The sequence below is a fragment of the Onychostoma macrolepis genome, chromosome 05, assembly GCF_012432095.1.
Source record: "Onychostoma macrolepis isolate SWU-2019 chromosome 05, ASM1243209v1, whole genome shotgun sequence".
Classification (NCBI taxonomy): domain Eukaryota; kingdom Metazoa; phylum Chordata; class Actinopteri; order Cypriniformes; family Cyprinidae; genus Onychostoma; species Onychostoma macrolepis.
Window position 1 is genome coordinate 2,055,001 of NC_081159.1, and position 20,433 is coordinate 2,075,433.

Sequence of the window (20,433 nt, forward strand, 5' to 3'; positions counted from 1 at the left end):
GGAATGTATTATATAGTTCTCCGTGCAATAGTCTTACCCCTCAAAACATCTAGTCATTAGTTCATCGTATAAGTCATTAAATGCAAAATGGTTGATCTAGTTATCATAAACTGTCAAGCATATTTTCTACACGTAGAATTAGACTTTTTGTAAATTTGTCAGGAACTGTGCTAGTGAATCTTGACTTTCACTAATGAAGAGAATATAGATCAACCAATTATAAACCAGTTCTCTGAAATAGATCAAAGGTACATATGAACCTTCAATTGGAAAGCATATAGACAGAGGACAACACAAGAATTACAAATTCTGACGATGGATGAACATCCAGAAAACGATCAGGGTCAACAGCCGAGAGGAAGAAGAGGAGTAAGGATGCGTGGTGGAAGGGTACAGAGGAAGAGGCAGAAGAGGCCAAGGACAGAGGTGCATATCAGATGAAATAAGGGCCACTATTGTGGACTATGTTGTCAATCATGGCCTTACAATGGCTGAAGGGTGCAGCTAAATATTGGGAGATCAACCATATCCTCGACAATTCAAACATTTCGAAACAGTCTCTTTCGATCAATATCCCACATACAGTAATGTGTAAATTTGTACTTTTGAAATGGATATATGGCATACATAAGAAGCACAGCCTTCTGCATTTCAATACAGTAACTGTCATACAAACTGTGTCCATAGTTTACATCAGGTAACACTAACAGAGTGCACTGTTATATTGACAACATGACTAAGCATTTTGACTATTTTGTTTGTGAACAATGACACAAGGACTTTTAATTCTGATGGCACTGATATGTTCATTGACATGAATACTTACTTTTGAGAGATGAACTAAAGATTTTGAGTAAGTTACAGGCTTTTGCAGGAAATCCATTGTGCGGTGCTGTTTGTACGAATCGTTTTGAGAAATGTACATACTTCTTTGCAAATATTAAGGACGATTCGAGAAATGCACCAAAGCGACTGAGAAAAACTGTAAAGGTAAATTGTGAAGCACAACAGTTCCTATAATTCTGATTCCAAAATTAAATGATTAACTTTGTATTATGTATAGCTTGTTACAAGTTTACACTAATCCTCATTACATTCCAGTAGCAACTGGATTAACCAAAACCTTCACACACAAGGCAAATAAGCCTTAGTCAAAGTGAAGCAAATTGTGCTTTAAAAAATTTAACAAATTTAAACACGCTCTGCTTTAATTAAACAGGCTAATATTTGAAAAACCATTGCTCTCATTGAATTGGTAGAATTTCAGCTGATGTTGACAATTCAGTGCAGAATAATAAACTATGACCCGACAGTCTTAACAATGAACATGTTAAGATAACATTATTTTCTGATTTGCTTTATATGCAAACGCAGCAAATATATATATATATATATATATATATACAGGTTTTGGTTTGTAGGTGATATTGAAATAAATTTTAATTGCCATAAAATATCAAAAAAGCATAGTGTGATTATTTTGGGGTTCAGATGCAGTTGTTCTGTTCAGTCAATCTGCTTTTAGTGGTCTGGTTTGTCATTTAGCAGCCACATTTTTGTCCACAGCATCTTTCTGCATTGACCATCCCCATCGGAATAACCTAAAGTTAACTGCCTTGCTCAAGGGCACAACTGTGTTCTAGCACTTGAACTGGCTGTTCCAGGGTTTGAACCTGTAATCTTAAAATTACCAGCCCGGAGCATTCCTTTATAGGCCACCAGTGGTTTCAGAGGATTTTTGTGTGTTGAGACATTGCCATATACATTATAGACCAAGTCACTTAGGATCTACAGCATTGCAGAATCTGTTTTTGTCGGTCAGTGGTCTTCAAGAGCATCATTTAACTATTTGTTTGCATTTTGTAAGTTAAAACAGACATTTAGAAACAGATGCATTGCAATGCGATGGTCAAAAGTGACAGCAAAGACATTTATAATGCTACAAAAGATTTCAAATTCAGATAAATGCAGTTTTTTTAATGTTCTGTTCATCAAAGAAAAGTATTGTATTTTCCATAAACATATGACGCAGCACAATTGTTTTCAACATTGATAATAATCAGAAATGGTCCTTGAGCAGCAAATCAGCATATTAGAATGATTTCTGAAGGATCATGTGACACTGAAGACTGCAGTAATGATGCTGAAAATTCAGCTTTGATCACAGAAATAAATTACATTATACGATATATTCAATTAGAAAACAGTTTTTTTGGTAACACTACTTAAAGTCTTTATGTATAATGCATTATAAAGGGGTTATTAAATGGTATGATGCATTGTAATTATTCATATGTGCGTTGCAATACATTATATCTTGTTATAAATAATCAAAACCAAATTTAAAATGCATTAACAATGAAATGATAAGTGTTATAATGTATCAACTGTGGCATGTATCAATGTATCAATTATTCATGAGATTGTAAAAGGAGGTGTACTACAAGGCATAATTAATTAATGCATTAAAACTACTTTTATAATGCATTATACATAAAGGCTTTAAGTAAAGTGTTACTGTTTTTAACTGCATTTTTTATATAATAAATGCATATTTGATTAAATTGGTGATCTTAAGTGAGATTTCTTTCAAAAGCATTAAAAAAAACCTTACCACAGTAGTATGGGATTTTGCTCAGAGTAGTGCAATTGTACAGCGGTGCAATTTTTAACAGGCTTTTACTCTTTTGTGTTCTGCTTATTAGCACTTTTTCCTGTATTTTAGGAAAGTGTAACCTCTTTCACAAGTGCCTGCTGGTTCAGTTTAATTGGTTTCGCGTGCATGTAGTGATTGCCAACACGTCTGTTCATGCATAAAATTGAGTTTAATACCTAAAAATTGTTACACACATGCACATCTTTGTTAAACAGAGACTGTGGAAGGTCTCTATATTACATATTGTAGTGTGTGGACTGACCCACACTAATACAGGCAACCAGATTGTGTCCCCTCAAGTCATGACCTAATTAGATTTGTACCATATTTTAACCTTCATATTTTAGGATACAAGCACTTGTGACCTAATCCGATATTTTATAAGGGTTCACAGATTCATATAGATATTTCAGAGCCTGGCAGCCACTGTATACACTGCTATATGCATAAATATCATCAAAAGTGACAGTTAAGACGCTTACAAAATGTCTATTTTGAATAAATGCTGTTATTTTACATCATGGTTTCCTCAAAAGCGCTAAACTGCTTTTAACATGGAAAATAATGAATGTTGAGCGGCAAATTAGCATATTAGAATAATTTCTGAATGACTGTGTGACACTGAAGACTGGAGTAATGATGATGAAAATTCAGCTTTGCATCAGAAAATAATAAAAGTTTTTTAAGTTGTAATAATATGTCACAATATTGGTGTTTTTACTGTATTTTTGATCAAATAAATGCAGCCATGTTGTTCAAAAAATAAATAAATTATTATAGACCCCAAATTATTGAATGGTAGTGTACATTAAAATAAAAAGCCGCCTTTATACTTTAAAAGAAGTGTTTTAGGGTGCAGTTGCTAAAGTGTTCTTTGTGTATGCAAATTATCCTCAACAAACCTATGGTTCGAGGTATTATTCATCTCTGCACAAATACTGCGCCAAAGTTTTATACTTGGGTTCAGGGGTTTGTTCAAATCACTATCGGTGATACTTACCTTAGCCATCACCACTAATGAGATCCTACAGGAACAACAGCGAACTGGAACAACAAGGATCAGAGTTAATGGAGAAATGATGAAACCATGGAATTTAGGTGGTGTTAAATAGAGAGATACAGAGGAAAAAGAGCAAGGAGACAATTTAATCCTTCATCTCCTGGAGCTACAGGTTGGTGCTAGTGATGGACGGAGAGAGCGAGGCCAAAACAAATGGAAAAAAGAGGGAGAGAGATTGTAAGAAGCGTCTCCCAGAAGAGCCTGGAGGGGTTTCTGCCATCCCAGAATCCAATTTCCAATAAAGTGAAGCTTTATGGGAAAACGGTACAGCACGGCAGAGAGCAGATATTACAAAAAATAATGAAACTTTATCAGCCGCCGTTAAGACCCAAGCCAGGAGGAGAGAGAGCTTGAGATGTGCGCACTTGTTTTGCTCCGTCCTTCTATTTCTTTCTGTCCTCTCAAGGTGACATATACAGTTTTGATAATAGGGCGAGCGCATTATGGAGAGATCACGTGAATAATTAATATGTCAAGAAATTCCGTATGTGTCTTTATCTGTCTGTGTCTGTCCTTCTCTCTCTCTCTCTGTATCTTTCAGGGACCCTGGAATGAGCAGAACCACGATAAAGAGACTGAATAAAGAAAAGGCAATAGAGGCCAAGTGGGAGCAGTTTATCGCCCCGCCGAAGGTTTTCTCCTCCAAATCGGCTCTTTCACACTGAAATGTTTGTGTTGCTGCGGCTCTGCTGGAGCTCTGTGAAGCAATGTGTTCTCCTTAAGCATGCCACCGGGTTTAGACTAGTGTGCAACATTAGCTGCTTTCTGGAAGACACAGTAAATAAGCAAAGGGCTAATTACACCGTCTGTTGGAAGAAACTTGTTTAAACACCCGTTTTGCACAACAGTTATGTGGGGTGGCTTAATGGCGAAACATCTGAGCTGGTAACCGAGTGATCATCGCCACTGTGGCCTTGATCAAGACACTTGCACTGCAAAAAAAAAAAAAAAAAGTGAGCCAACTTAAAATTTTAAGGCAATCAGCTTCAACTTATTTTTGTGGGAGATTCTCAAATTTTTGTTGTATAAACTTAAAACGACAAGTTGAGAAAACTCAAAAATCTGCTGAAGCTGGTTGCCTTAAAATTTTTAAGTTGGCTCAACTTTTTTTTTTTTTTTTTGCAGTGTGGGTGTTTGCAATGCAATACTAGCATGCTGTATGCTAGACACTCTATAGCGCAAAAATAATGTGTGAAAGAATTCAAACATTCAGTATAGCAGGATTGTGCATTCTTGTCAGATGACCTCTTTATTATATCTCTATAAGAAATTTCAAAGTATGCACGTCCAAAGCATCTTGGCCAGGTGCAAGATCAAAAAATTCATCAGGTAACACAAAAAAGATCTGCACACTGTTATTCTCCCTTTATTTAGAAAAAGTTAAAAGTGGCTCTAATTAAATGAATGAATTTGGAGATATTACAAATTATTTTTTAGTACTATGCTTTTCCAAACGTAGCCTTTCAAATGTTTCTCCAGGTATAATGCAGGGCGCTTTGGATAAATATATCTAATAAATGACTAATGAGCACGTACAATACAAATATAGAGCGTCATTTCTTTTTCTTGCTTTTTTTTTCATAATTTCATACAATTTTAGAGATTTTTTTGTTGTTGTTGTTTTTTTTTTTTTGCATGAATCTATTGAAATATCTAGGTCATTTTCCACTTTATAATCAAAAGAAATGAATATATATATATATTAGTGCTGTCAAACGAATAATCGCGATTAATCGCATCCAAAATAAAAGTTTTTGTTTACATAATATGTGTGTATATTTATAATGTATATATAAATACATACACATACAGCATATATTTTGAAAATATTTACGTGTATATATTTATATTCATATAATTTATATCATATAAATATATTTAATATATAAACGTAACATATTTTTCTTAAATATATACATGCATGTGTGTGACAATACACACACATATATTATGTAAACAAAAATATTTATATAAGTTTGTGTGTGTGTTTAATATTTAATATGTATAATCATTTCTAGTATTGTTTACAATTCTAAATATATTAATTAATAAAGAGGATCTGGGGTGATTCTGTAGAAGGATGTGCATTGTTGCATTGAAAATAAAGTCATGAAAAAGTAATTAGAATGATCCTGAACTGGCTTCACTTTCTTTAAGAAAAAATGTAATTTTCTCTTTATTTTGGGTTGAAATGTGACCTCAACGTGTTTCAGGAGATTGACTTTGCTTCCTCTCCAACAGACGCGGCATCTCACATCCAGACCATTACGAGTTTCTTCAGGGAGACAACAGCTCTGGAAGACCTCCGCTCTCAGTGTGCTTTCCTCCTCAGTAACGGGGTCATCAGCGGGCAGCTTGTTGTCTTTGGCTCCGGCTCCAGATCACACCTGTGATGAGTCTGTTTACACCAAGGCCATGGAGACTCTGAGCGTGCGAGAATCCGATTCTGATCCTTCGTCATCAGAATGTAGGTCACACTGGTTAACCTTCAGCTTCAATCATGACTCTGTCTGATTTACATGAGCTCTTTAGAGCTCCGTGATTTTTTAAGTGGTTTAGGCATGCAAGAAGATGACACAGTTTGACTGTTTTATAGGAATATAAAAAATGATCTCTAGAACTGCAGTCTATCAGAAGCCTATAATGGAAATCTAGCTACCAAGTGGACATGAATCACAAATCAAATGATCAAACTGTTTGGAACAGTACATTAAACTGTCATATAGTCTATTTATAATGACTTCATCTTATAAAATTCTAATTAGGCTTTTTATACAATACACACTGAAAAAAATGTTTTGTTTTTAAGGTAAGTGGTTGCATTCAAATTATTTCAGCTACATTTAAATAAACAAATTTAGTTGACTAACTTTCAGTATAATTTGTTTATTTAAATGTAGCTAAAATACATTTTTTGCAACCACTTACCTTGTATCATTTTTTTTTTTTTTTTCAGTGCATTAGTCTACTTTAACATTCAGAGGTTTGGGTAGTATTTTTATTCAGCAAGGACTCGTGAAATAGTGACAGTAAAGATATTTATAATGTTACAAAATATTTCTATTTCAGATTAGTGCTGTAAATGAGCTTTCTATCTACCAAAGAGTCCTGGGAGAAAAACGTGTCACACAAAAAATATTAAGCAGAACTGTTTTAACATCAAAAATGTTTTTTTGAGCAGCAAATCAGCATATTAGAGTGATTTCTGAAGGATCATGATGCTGAAAATTCAGCTTTGCATCACAGGAATAAATTATAATTCAAAATAGAAAACAGATGTTATAATAATATTAACAATACAACAGTAGTTTTGATCAAATGACATATTTGCACACAGTTGTTTTCACGAACTGAGCAAGTCGAAAATATGTTCTGTGGCCATTTACAACACAACACATCTGCTGTGAAACCGATACAGATAAACACACTCGTGCATTCACAGCCTGAGTGACTTTCACCGCCGTCTGGTTCTTGATGGGTGGAGCACAAAACGAGTGTTATCTCTTTCCCATCTCACTGCCAACTCAACTGTCACTTGCCTCGCTCGCACAATCACATGTAGCACATTGTCATGGCAACAGTGCATCCCATCATCATCATCATCATCACCATCATGCACTTCAGCGCTGTGCTGTTTGGTTCTCACGACAAAGAAAGACTAAAATAAGAATCCATGGGATTTGGATTTGAGGTTTGATAAAGACACTTTCAGGAAAGCTCTTCGGTCGGCATGATAGTTTCTTTTCTATCCCCCGTGAAATCTTATTTTGGAAAAAATCTAGTTTGCGAGTGCAAATCTTTCCTCTCTGTCACGACTGTGAATCTTTGAAGAATGCTTCCCTGGTTTTTAGATGCATGGATGCACTGTGCTGTTTTCTGCTCCTGTGGCGCTTATTTGGGCCCATTGTGTGACAGGGGCCTAATGCACACTACAGGTGTCCTGCATTTTTGCCTGAAGATGATTAGCTGAAATTCTCTAGACCCCACAGAGCAGATCAAAGAGAAGTAGTGAGTCCTGATTAAAGCTCGGGAGCTCGGCAATGCTTCCTTTGTTTTCGCTCAATCATTACAGTTTATTTCATTTTCTATAAACTAAATCAAAAGGCCTAATAAAGCCTCTTTTGGTCGTGCCAATTAATCGAGCGAGGGACTAATCCAAACGATTTAAGGGTGAAATCCAAGAGCTGGACTCTGAAGATATCCCTCTTTACTGGAGTTTTATTGTTGCTGGTTTAATTGGGTTTGGGATAAAACCTGCTGCATGAGAATGTATTTGAGAATCATCACTGATGGGAAGAATCAGCGTGAACATTCATTATTTATTATGTAAGCTTATATAGGCGTGATTAATCTCCCAATTTAATAAGTCTATATATTATTAATAGATAATCAATCTGAAAATGACATCCTTATAGTTTGTATTTATGAGGCATGAAGCCAACCAGTTTATTCAAGAGTTATGTCTTTTTTCATCTGTCTCCAACAGCATCCCAGTTTATTTTATGTAATGAAAACTTCATTTTTACTCAAGATGCATGTGTTTTGTCTCAGTTAATGAAGTGTTGTATTTGAGGGAGATGGTATTTTCATGGTGATAAATCTGTTATTAGATGAATATACGAACTGAATGTTAATTTCTGCTGTCATCTTCTGTTTATGTGGATGCTGTAGTAATTTCTGTGTGTGGAAATATCTGTCGTCCAGCAGAGGGCGCGCGAGGATCATTTACACATCCACGCTACTTCTAGTTGGAGAAATATGATGGATTTGAAGAAATTATAAAGAAGAGAGTTTTGCAGAATATTAAACAAGAGTGTCTTAAGTAAAAGCATAAATATCAGAACATACGGAACGGAAATGGAACTAGCCTACTTATGTATTTGTAACCCATTATGACTAGAATAGGCCTATTGCCTCGTTGTAAAACTTGGATTTATGAAATAAATTGTGCTTTTATCTGTTGATATCTTTCAGATCTCCAGAAGTTCCTTCAAGAAGTGTACCAGAGTGTTCTTAAAACCTGCTGTTATTGTGATAAACAACTCACATCCGCTTCAGACAGGTAAACTAGCACAAGAGACAGATATTATTATAAGTATATAATTATTATATAATTATTATAGAAGACTGTACTAACAATGTTCTCACTAATTTTAACAGTTAATATTTATAAAATTGTATAAATAAAAAAAAAATATATATTAAAATATATATATATTTTTAAATTGTGTATGTATATATATATATATATATATATATATATATATATATATATATGTATGTATGTATATGTGTGTGTGTGTGTGTGTGTGTGTGTAGGCCTACTGACTTTATTTATGTAAGTGTACCTAAAGTATACTTGCAATAGTTCCACTTCAGCACAATCAGATAGACTTCAGTATATCTTTAGTTGAACTTCAGCACAATTAAAGTGCATAATTGAGCAGACTTTAAGTATACCAGGTTAGTAAACCTACTGAAAGTACAATTGCAGGGTATTTTTATTCATTTAAATGTATTTGTAGTATACTTATCATGAAATAAATGTATTTCAAATGCATTTTAGTATATTTATTTTTCACTATGGTAAACACACACACACTAAAATGCCACAGTTCATTTGTTCACTGATGTCTGTAGTATATTATTGGTTATCAGATCATTTGATCGGCATGAGAGAACGTGATGACCCCTGATTGCTGTGATGCGTTTACTGTGGGATTTCATGTGACCAGTTGTCTCCATTATGATACAGCGATACGTCAGTCAAAGTCCATCCTGAGAGCAAGACACAGAAAAACACAGCTGGAGAGAAGACGGGATCTCAGAGAGTGCAGAGGTGTGTCTGCTGTTCCCAGAATTACTAAAATGACCATCAGGTCGTTTTAGGCCATTTGTGACCCTGGAGCACAAAACCAGTCATACGGCTCAATTTTTAGAAATTGAGATTTATACATCATCTGAAAGCTGAATAAATAAGCTTGCCATTGATGTATGGTTTGATAGGATCTGACAATATTTGGCTGAGATACAACTATTTGAAAATCTGGAATCTGAGGGTGCAAAAAAATCAAGATATTTAGAAAATCACCTTTAAATTTGTCCAAATGAAGTTCTTAGCAATGCATATTACTAATCAAATATTAAGTTTTGATGTATTTACAGTAGGAAATTTACAAAATATCTTCATGGAACATGATCTTTACTTAATATCCTAATGATTTTTGGCATAAAAGAAAAATCAATCATTTTGACCCATACAATGTATTGTTGGCTATTGCTACAAATATACCCCAGCGACTTATGACTGGATTTGTGGTCCAGGGTCACATTTGTTAACGAGCATGGAAACAAGTCTTTTATGCTCACCAAGTTGGCATTTATTTGATCAGAAATACAGTAAAAGTGTCATACTGTGAAATGTTTTTACAATTTAATGGAACTGGTTTCTATTTTAATATATTTTAAAGTTTTGGTTGTCACATGATCGATTGGAAATCATACTAATATGCTGATTTGGAGCCACATCGGAACTAAATACATGTCTTTACCGTCACTTTTGATCAATTTAATGCATCATTGCTGAAGAAAAGTATTAATTTTCCTGACCCAAACATTTGAACGGTATGGTAACTTGATACAGAAAAAATATTACACTGCAAGAAGTGTTGTTGTTCACTTTAAGGAGCTAGTTTTACCTGTTAATTATTTTCTCATTCACATGTCATGCACCAGTACAGCTGTAGGCCTTTTGCATTGGCCTTTGCTTTCGTAAACTCCACCTACCATAGTAAGTTGTAGATTACAGACAGTTTGTGGGAAGTAAACAGCATGGATCAGTGTGCAATGGCCTTCCTCCCTCATCTCTTGTCTAAGCTGTTGTGCAAAAGTGCACAGTGCCATCTGAAACTGCTCCATAGATTCACTGTTCAATCCTCATGTGTGCTTGTCCTCTGATGCATGCTGTACATCCCTCACATGTGTTCTGCTCATGTAAAGGCAGCTTTGTTGTGTACCAAAAGAAATTACTAATGCATTTCTTTTTATTGCTCTTTTGTGTTTTATTAGTTCCCCTGCCACTGCCCAACTCATCCACAAGAAGGAAGTCATGTTGTGTGGGATGAAGGCATCTTTTGTGGACATAGCAGAAGAGTTAACACTTAATTTATCTGATGCTCTGGACCGCTGTGCGAAGTGAGTTGTTGTTTTTTTCCACCACACTGAGGAACAAGGATTTTTTTGGACTTTTATATACAGCAGTTGTTCAACTAAACACACTTTTCACACTCTCGCTAATTTACTTGTCTTCTAAAATGTTCATAAGAATTTTAGAAGACAAATAAGACAAATTTTAGAAGAATAAAGATTTACATAAGAATTCTGTGATTGTTTTATTTAGTTTTTTCACTGCCCAAATAAACACGATAATATAATAATATTGCAATATTGCATAATAATATTTTCCCACTTGTTATGCACAGGGTTAAAATAGTTAACTAAAACTAAAACTTTTAAAATGTTACCTGAAATAAACATTAGCTGAAAATAAAATATTTGAAGTTGTAAAGCAACATTTCTCATTTTCAATTAATGCATTAAAATAACAAACTAAAACTGAAATAAAAATTGTAAAAAAAATTAAAAAAAAGTGTATAGATGTTTAAAAGACATATAACTAATAGAAATACCACAAAATTACTAAAATTAGATTAATTAAAATAAAAATGTAAAATACAAAGTTAAAAAACGAATTTGATGTGTGTGTGTGTACACTCTTGGTGCTATATAGCACTAAAAGTGGTTATTTGGCTCGTAATCTTAGGGGAACCACTTTTGGTGCTGTATAGCACCAAATCTTGGTGCTTCAGTGGTTCTTCAGCGGTTCTTCGGCATGACTGAGGGGCTATATAGCACCGCTACCATATACAGAACCTGTTAAGCTCCTGTACGGTTCCTCAGCGGTTCTTCAGTGGTTCTTTGGGGTGATTAAGGTGCTATATAGCACCACTGCCATACAAAGAACCTGTTAAGCCCCTTTAAAGGTTCTTTACGAGCCAAAGAACCACTGTTGGTGCTGTTTAGCACCATTTTTGTTGAAGAAATACAATGCAATATGGCACCTCTTATGGTTCTACATAGCACCATTTGACAAAGGTGCTGTATAGCACCTTTAAAGATATGGTGCTATATAGCACCAAAAGTGGTTCCCCTATGATTACGAGCCAAGAACCACTTTTAGTGCTATATAGCACAATTTTTTTTTTTAGAGTGTATACTGATACATAATTTTCACACAAAAAAAATGAATTAATTAAGAAGATTTGGGATACGGGTAAATCTTTAAAATCTGTATATACTGTAAAAAGTTGTTTGAAAAGTAGCAACAATAAATAATGAACAATAAATAATGAATTTCACAGTAAGCAGAGAGTGATAGAATTAAAAAATCTCAACAAAACGAAGAACCTCTTACAGTGTCTCAGCAAAAGTGATGTGACACATGTGAATACATCTCCTTTTAATTATTTATTTTTTCCTCTTACTGTTTCTCTTTCTAGGAAGAGATGGGATTTTGGAGTCCAGAGGTACCGCTGTCTTTGTAATATGCTGTCCCGTGGACGAATCCGTTCTGCTGTGACCTCCGAAACATCTGTGGTCTCTCCAAGAGCGCCAGACTCAAACATCCCTGACAGCACTGAGGATCCATACAGCACTCAGTGGTGTGTGTGTGTTCAGCGAATGTTTAATGGTCTGCGTCACTTCCAATCCTCCAGAGAACACAGATGCAAAACCACTTAATGTGCTGTGTGTGTGTGTGTGTGTGTGTGTGTGTGTATGTGTTTGCCAAATATTAGCATTAATGACCCTACAGGATGCTTGCAGGTGCAGGAGCGTGTGTGTGTGTGTGTGTGTGTGTGTGTGTGTGTATATGCATTCAACATTGCTGTTTACAGTAACATTACACTAACACAGTCCTTGTGTGTGTGTGTGTGTGTGTGTGTGTGTGTGTGTTTGTGCGTGTCTGCTGAAGGCTCTCAGCGTTTCTCAGTAATCTGGCCTCCATCAAACACTCAGACAGGAGGGTTGCACGTTTGTTGGAGAAACTGAGTCGATTTACAGATGGCCACGCTATACAACTCCACCCACACAACTTTCTGAGGATCTTAACCTCCCTCCAGCCGTGGGAGCTCTGCTGTCCTGATCTGTGTGTGGCTATAGAGGTACAAGACAACACTTTTATTAATATGATATGCTGCATTCTGCTGTCACTCATTAATGTTTTACTTCAGAGAAACGATTCAGTGGCTGCAACATATCTGGGCCATCTTTAATCCTGCAGTGGACCAATATTTGTAGACGAAAGACACATTTAAAAATGCATAAATGTCATAGCATTTCAAAATAAGTGGAGTTTTTTTTTTTTTAATAAAACAATCATTTCATTCTGCAAGGGTGACAGTAAAGACATATAAAATGTAACAATAAATGCTGTTCTTTCTATTTATCCTGAAAATCCTGAAAAAAGGATTATGTTTCCACAAAAATATTAAGCAGCACAACTGTTTTCAACATTGTTGTCTGTATAATATCTCACACTATATGGGTTGTCATACACTACACTTTTGAAAGAAATTAATACTTTTATTCAGCAAGGATGCATTAAATTTACCAAAAGTGACAGTAAAGAGTTTTACACAATTTCTGTGTCAAATAAATGCTGTTTTTGCTAAACTCTTTCAAAAACATTAAAAATAAATCCTACGGACCTCAAATGTCAGTAGAAATATAATTCATGAACAAAATGTCCTGTGTGCTAATTCTTGAGCGTTTAATGTCAAATGACTAGTATGAATACTAGAAGGAACTAATTAACTGTTAGTTGCAGTTTTCTACTCTTTCTGGTCTGTAGTCTCTTTCTCCAACAGATTAACTGCAATTTCATTAGCAAGACTTCCTTTCGGATCAGCGTGGCACTTCATCTTATCAGTGTGATAATGATCTTGTCAAGGATAAATACATCAAATCATTTTAATGAGGTGTTTTGATCAGCTTGCTTCAGAATTATTAAGCCGTCTTTAGCACCTAAACAAACCCCTCTCAGTTACTGTGTCATGATTATGCTGTTTTAATTGGCTTACTTGTCATTACCCTAATAAAAAAGTAATATATTTAAAATACAGTTATTTCATACTAAGTACAGATCAAATCTGTTAACATATTTTCTGACCTATTGCTTAATTGTAATTAAACTTTATTTGGAGTATTCCTTGTGCACAATGGATATTTCTTCTTATTAAGCCTAAAATGTATTTTAATGTCATTATTGATAAGGATTGGTATAATATCAGTCTTTAAATGCAAGATATTTAAAGTGCACCTGAAGTACACATGCAATAGTTCCACTTCAGCACAATCAGCACTACTTCTGCACAATTAAAGTGCATTAAGCACAAAATTAATTGTTCAAATCTAGTATACTTTAAGACTTGTAAGTATACCAGTTTAGTATACCAAAAGTACAATTGCAGGGTACATAAATATGTAAATGTATTTGTAGCATACTAGCATATTTATTTTTCACTAGGGTATTTATTTACCCTCATGCCATTTAGTTATTTTTACTATGGTCAACCTTTTTGTTCCAAAAATAATAACATACATGTTTAAAACAACATACGTGTGACAGAATTCTTGTTATATTTATGTAACATGCTTAAAGTTTAACTAACACGCTGAGGATAGTCGGCTGAGTTATATTTAATCTACATCATAATGTGTTTTAGATTTCAGGTGTCTCAGCTTCCCCAGCTTTTCTTCTCCTTTAATTGTATCTGCCAAAATGTTGCTGACCCTCAAATCTTGTCCAGACAGGACGCCGGTAACAACCAGGCATTTGGTCCGTATAATGACAGATTATTCAGTGTGTAATAAGCTATTGTCAGGAACTGGGAGGTTAGGGTGCCAGTGGCTGGTAATTATGAGAAGTGCTCTTTTATCTTTCTCCCTGTCATTTGCAGATAGTGAGGCTGAATGTGGTGAAGATGCCCAAAGCAGAGTACGACTCGTGGTTACACAGCAGAATCAACCAATCACAGACCACCAAGAGTGCTGCACATAACCTGTAATCCACTCTCTTTTGCCTTTTTACATTTTTTTTAAAGCGGTCAGGTGATCTAAGTAATATGTTACTCCAAAATCAAGAGTACAAATAAGAAATAATTGAATATAATATTATAATATATGTAAACTATAATATAGTAAAATATAAGTAAATGAAAATTATTTTTGTAGTTTTTGCATTGACATTATTTTTGAAATTATTCACTCTATTCAATTCATTTTCAACAGATCATTATGTTATTATTCATTTCCTTTTACAATTTTAAAATGTCCTTTCAAGTGCTCACAATAATTTAATTTGTTAATAATTTTATGCATTTATTAATTATTTATGTATTATATTTAAATTTATGAATAATTGCTATTTTTAAATTATTAAATCATTTTAATTTAATAAGTAGATTCTCATTACTGTAATTTACAGTTTGAGATTTTTGGCATTACAGTGAAGAGAGTCTAGAGGTAAACTTTCATGAAAATAATGTCACAATGCAAATCTTGTTAGGACAAAAATAGATTTCATTATCGTTATGCAATTTATTATTTATTTGATTTTGGGATATGAAAATATGATGTTCTTAACAGGATGTGAACTTTGTGCCAGTATGTTTATATTAATTTCTCTATCAATGTCTACTTTCGGTAACACTTTATTTTAAGGTGTCCTCGTTACATGTTACATGTACTTACTATAATAATAATAATAATAATAAATTATGCATAATTACATGCAAGTAACACTAAGCCGAGCCCTAACCATATAGTAAGTACATGTAATTAATGAATATTACTCAGTACTTAAATGCATAATTACACTGTAACAAGGACACCTTAAAATAAAGTGTAACCCATCTTTCTAACAAAATGCTAGGCAGTATGTCAGTGTTGTTGTGGTCAGTTTTCATGTTCTGTCCCTTCTCTGTTTGTTCAAAAGCATATTTGGATTATATCTCAAGGGGTAATACACTTTCTGAGTCATTCATGAGTTATTTTTACTGCCACTACTGAGTCTAAAGTCACAGTCACCGATGGCAGACATCCATTTGTGGCCAAATCGCTTGGCCAACGCAAACAGCACAAATCCATCTCTATTTACTCATCCCACTCAGTTCATGTTGTGCTGTGTAAAAGTTATGTTATTGGAACTTATTTGTTTCATTCATTCTGGCATTAAAGACACTATTTGACAAATAAAGCACGTCTGATAAACTCGTCACTCTTAGCATGACCCGTGCGTGTGCCTTTAAAAAGTTTTAAGTATAAAGCAGAATTTCTTATCCACCGTGATAAGCTTGTCCTGTTTTTCCCCTTAGTGGGAGAAGCCCTGGGGTCAAAGTTCACCCAGGGGCATGATGGGTAAAGGGAAGGGAGCCGTGCTGTTTTCCAGACATTTGAATGCCTCAGCGTCTGTGTCCGGGACACGTCTCCGCCTCTTTCAGGATTGTGGGATTTCTGCGGATTGCATTATGCTTTTCCTCCTCACAGACACGTTAGCTGTTGCATTATGTTTGTTGTTCTGAAAGGATGCTGCAATTTAGCTACATTAGTACATGTTTCTGCCAGGCAATTAAAAAGAAATGTTAAATTTGAGAGGCATGAGAGGAGACAGAAGGTTGTGCATTTGGAAGATGACTTATTTAATGTGTTTTCAAATTAACAGGTTGAGCAACATAACAGAGAGAGTGTGTGTGTGTGTGTGTGTGTGTGTGTGTGTGTGTGTGTGTGTGTGTGTGTGTGTGTGCACATATGGGCATGAGTCCGCTCGGTTGTTTGTCTGCATGAGTGTGCCGAGAAATGAGGCCTGTCCTTGCGCTTCACCGCAGTCTCATTTCTTTTATAGGAAAATTCAATATTTACTCTTCAATTACCAGCAGCCCCCTCCAGATATACACCGGATGGAAAATTGGTCCAACATTATCTTCAGTCACATGATATAATGAACTTTAGACCTTGAACTTCTTTTTTATTTAAAAAAATCAAATCAAATCTTAATCTATAAAGAAACATGGTCCAATTATATATCATTTCGAAACTATTTCAAATAAATGCTTTTGAGTTTTCTATTCATCAAAGAATTCTAATAGTAAGAAATGTTTCTTGAGCACCAAATCAGCATAAATTCTACTTCAGCTTTGTCATCACAGGAATAAATTACATTTTAGAGCATATTAAAACAGAAAACGGCTATTTTACATATTTCATTATATTACTGTTCTTACTGTATTTTGATCCAATAAATGCAGTCTTTGTGAGTACAAGAAAAGAACATGTTAAACGTAAAAAAAAAAAAAAAAAAAATCCAAAGAACCTTAATTACCTTATTTTATCTTAACTTACCTTATTTTAAAACCTTATTTTTAATGGAAGTGTTTATATATATACCCCCACCCCAATATGTCTAGTATTTTTTTTTTAATCATTTTTATTAATTAGTTTCAGTTTTAGTGTTGGTTATTTTTCAACTTAAAGCTAAGCAAAATGTGAAATGACTTGGCTATCATCTAAAATAAAACAAGTTTAAGATTTGTTTAAATATTTACTTTTATTTCAGGTAATGTTTATATAATAAAACTTAAAATTATTTTTAATATAGTACCATTTAAATTCATTTTCACTTAAATCTAGTTCATTTTCCATGTGGCCCATTTCAAATAGAGAACCCATATTTAAAAGAAAAAAAAAAAAAAAAAAAATTTTAGGAATCCATATACACTATATTGCCAAAAGTATTGGCACCCCCTTCTATTGAACAGTTTTGACTACTTTAGTAATTTCCATGAGTACAAATCTTAATGTTTAAGCATATAATGATATTCTAGGGAATTGTGTGCTTCTAATTTTTAAAGCAACAGTTTGGACAGGACTCTTTTCTATTATAACATGACGATGCCTCTGTGTATAAGGCAAGGTTCAAAAAGAAATGATTGATTTGGTCAGTGTGGAAGAACTTGACTGGTCTGCAGAAAGCCAAGTCCTAATCCAAGCTGAACACCTCTGCTGTGACTTTAAATGCAGATCTCGAGCCAAAAACCCATCACCAAACACCAATGACTTGTACATACACTATATGGACAAAAGTATTGGCACACCCCCTTCTTTAGAACAGAAAAGGCACTTCCAAAACTGAGGCAACAAAGATGGAAACATAATTCATGTATTTAAAAAATTGCATTTCCATCTCTGTTGCAACAGTTTTGGAAGCGTTTAAAATGACTGTATCCCATATGTACAAGTCATTGGTGTTTGGTGATGAGCTTTTGGCTCAAGATCTGCATTTAAAGTCACAGCAGAGGTGTTCAGCTTGGATCAGGACTTGGCTTTCTGCAGACCAGTCAAGTTCCTCCACACTGACTCAATCAATCATTTCTTTTTGAACCTTGCCTTATACACAGAGGCATTGTCATGTTAGAATAGAAAAGGGTCCTGTCCAAACTGTTGCTTTAAAATTAGAAGCACACAATTCCCTAGAATATCATTATATGCTTAAACATTAAGATTTGTACTCATGGAAATTACTAAAGTAGTCAAACCTGTTCATCTGAAGGGGGTGCCAATACTTTTGGCAATATAGCGTACGTTATTGGAAAAGCCTGTCAGGCAACATTCCCGCAGAAGTCGTTATGACACTGTGATGGTCTTGAACTTTCTGATGGTGTCACAGCGGTGATGTCAATATCAGTGAGGTCACTGTGACCTGACCCCCGGCGCAGCCCTCAAACATTTTACAGGAGCTTAAATTTAATAAGTGACCACATATATACATTAACAAATTATATCACATTTTTATTGGCCTTTTTATGGCCACAATGTGTTAGAATGTGATTGCAAAGTCCATCTCATCAACTCTACGCAAGATATAATGTGCTTTGTTCTAGTATGAACGACACCACACGCTAACCACAGTGAGTAAAGAAGACAAGAGCACAGGAAACTCAACCACACTAAAATCGATTTGTCTTTCTGTGAAAAAGCATAAAAAAGACATGCCTTTGTTTCAGTCTCAACACTTGTGGTTTTGTGGTGATCATTCGGTGTCTGTTTGATGTTACATTTCAAACAGAGTTCATTTCAAACAGAGGTCGTTTCAAACATTAAGTTGTTCCTGGTAGTTTAAGGAAGAGTGTTTACTCATGCCCCAACTAGAAAAACTGTTTTTTAATCTTTACAGGAAAAGTTGTGTAATACTTCTTCCTGCTTCCTTCAGTTCTCGAGTGCTAAAATCCACACCTTAACTAAAGGTTCATTTAATTTTCAGCTGAATAAACAACTGCATGCGAGTGTAGTCTTAAAACAATTGGGATTAGAAAAAAAGATAGCAAAATAAATCTGATTTCAGTGTCCTGTACAAGGTTGCCAAGTCATAAAAAAATAGTTCAAACAAGGCCAATGATCTTGATTTTAATAATAATATTTTACAGTCTCTTTCACAAATAGCAGCATTAAATGTTTCAAATATTAGACACTATTTTTCAATAAGGCATATTCAAAGGTTTGGGGACTTTTTATGTTTTTGGAAGAAGTCTCCCTCAAGTTCAACTATGAAACAAAAATCAGCTTGCAGTAGTTTAAAAGCAGACTAATTCAGGTGGATTTGGCAACCCTGGTCTTGTCTTATCTTGCTCACTGGCTAGTGAGCACTACAGCTTGTTGATGAACTTTGACCTCCTCTCAATGGTTTTAATGGTAAATCAATATACAAGGTTTAGTTTAAATTGAAGAAACATAAGAATGGCTTTTAAACACTTATTCTTGTCTTTGTTAGTCATCCTGTCTGATTAATAACATTAGCAAAACTCCAAATCATTGCATAGTGTGCCGTTGTTGTCTCAGCATGATGCAATCTCGTGTACTTTCTACAGGGACGTAGTGGTTGATTGTTTTGATAAATGTGTGATTTGATGATATGAGCTGTCACATGTTCAGGAAATGAAACCATGGAAACAGCAGAATGTGGTTTAATCAGTCTTTACCTCCCTCAGTTCATACTGACTAAACAGCATGCTGCCTCAGCCATGAAATGGAAGATACAATTGTTAAATTAGCAGCTAAAAGTTACCAATTCAATCCCAAAAGTGATCAAGATCAACACTCAGGCCTTGTGGAATACACTTATCCAGAGAGGCTATGTCATTTGTACACTGTTGAGAGGCCCAAATGGATTCTAAACAGCATTTTATGTGTTGATTGTAGGGCAACTTTTGTAGAATTCATTATTGAGCTTTACTCTTATAGCAAACAAACATGTGAAACACAGGGATTGTGTTGAGATTTGTACAGAAATGACACGTCTTTGAATTCTGTGCAAATCTGTTGTATTTTAACGTAATTCTGTAAGTGCAGTGTCCATATGTTTAGCAGGTAAGTGCCTTAAAGGGACAGTTAACCCAAAAAGAAAAAAGAAAATTCTGTCATCTTTTACTCACCCTCAAGTTGTTCCAAACCTGTCTTTCTTCTTTTGAACACATAAAACCTCCATAGTACTATTTTTTTGTACTCCATACTATTTCAGTGGCTACTGTCAACTGTTTTTGCTTTTTTTTCTGATTATTCAGGGTTATTATAGTCAACTAAATCTAAAGCCATAAAAAATTTTTTA

The 20,433-nt window shown here is 34.6% G+C and overlaps 1 protein-coding gene across 1 annotated transcript in view; it reads left to right on the top strand.

Moving 5' to 3' along the window:
• Nucleotides 1-15,995, top strand: part of LOC131541121 (coiled-coil domain-containing protein 60-like) — a 32,620-nt gene extending 16,625 nt beyond the window's left edge. Inside the window, exons 8-15 of the mRNA XM_058776675.1 lie at nucleotides 4,258-4,348; nucleotides 5,958-6,183; nucleotides 8,691-8,778; nucleotides 9,472-9,555; nucleotides 10,785-10,910; nucleotides 12,275-12,436; nucleotides 12,748-12,937; nucleotides 14,735-15,995. Coding sequence (XP_058632658.1) covers nucleotides 4,258-4,348; nucleotides 5,958-6,183; nucleotides 8,691-8,778; nucleotides 9,472-9,555; nucleotides 10,785-10,910; nucleotides 12,275-12,436; nucleotides 12,748-12,937; nucleotides 14,735-14,842 — 1,075 coding nt within the window. The 3' untranslated portion in view covers nucleotides 14,843-15,995. The remainder of the gene's footprint in view (nucleotides 1-4,257; nucleotides 4,349-5,957; nucleotides 6,184-8,690; nucleotides 8,779-9,471; nucleotides 9,556-10,784; nucleotides 10,911-12,274; nucleotides 12,437-12,747; nucleotides 12,938-14,734) is intronic.
• The last annotated feature ends 4,438 nt before the right edge of the window (nucleotides 15,996-20,433 follow it).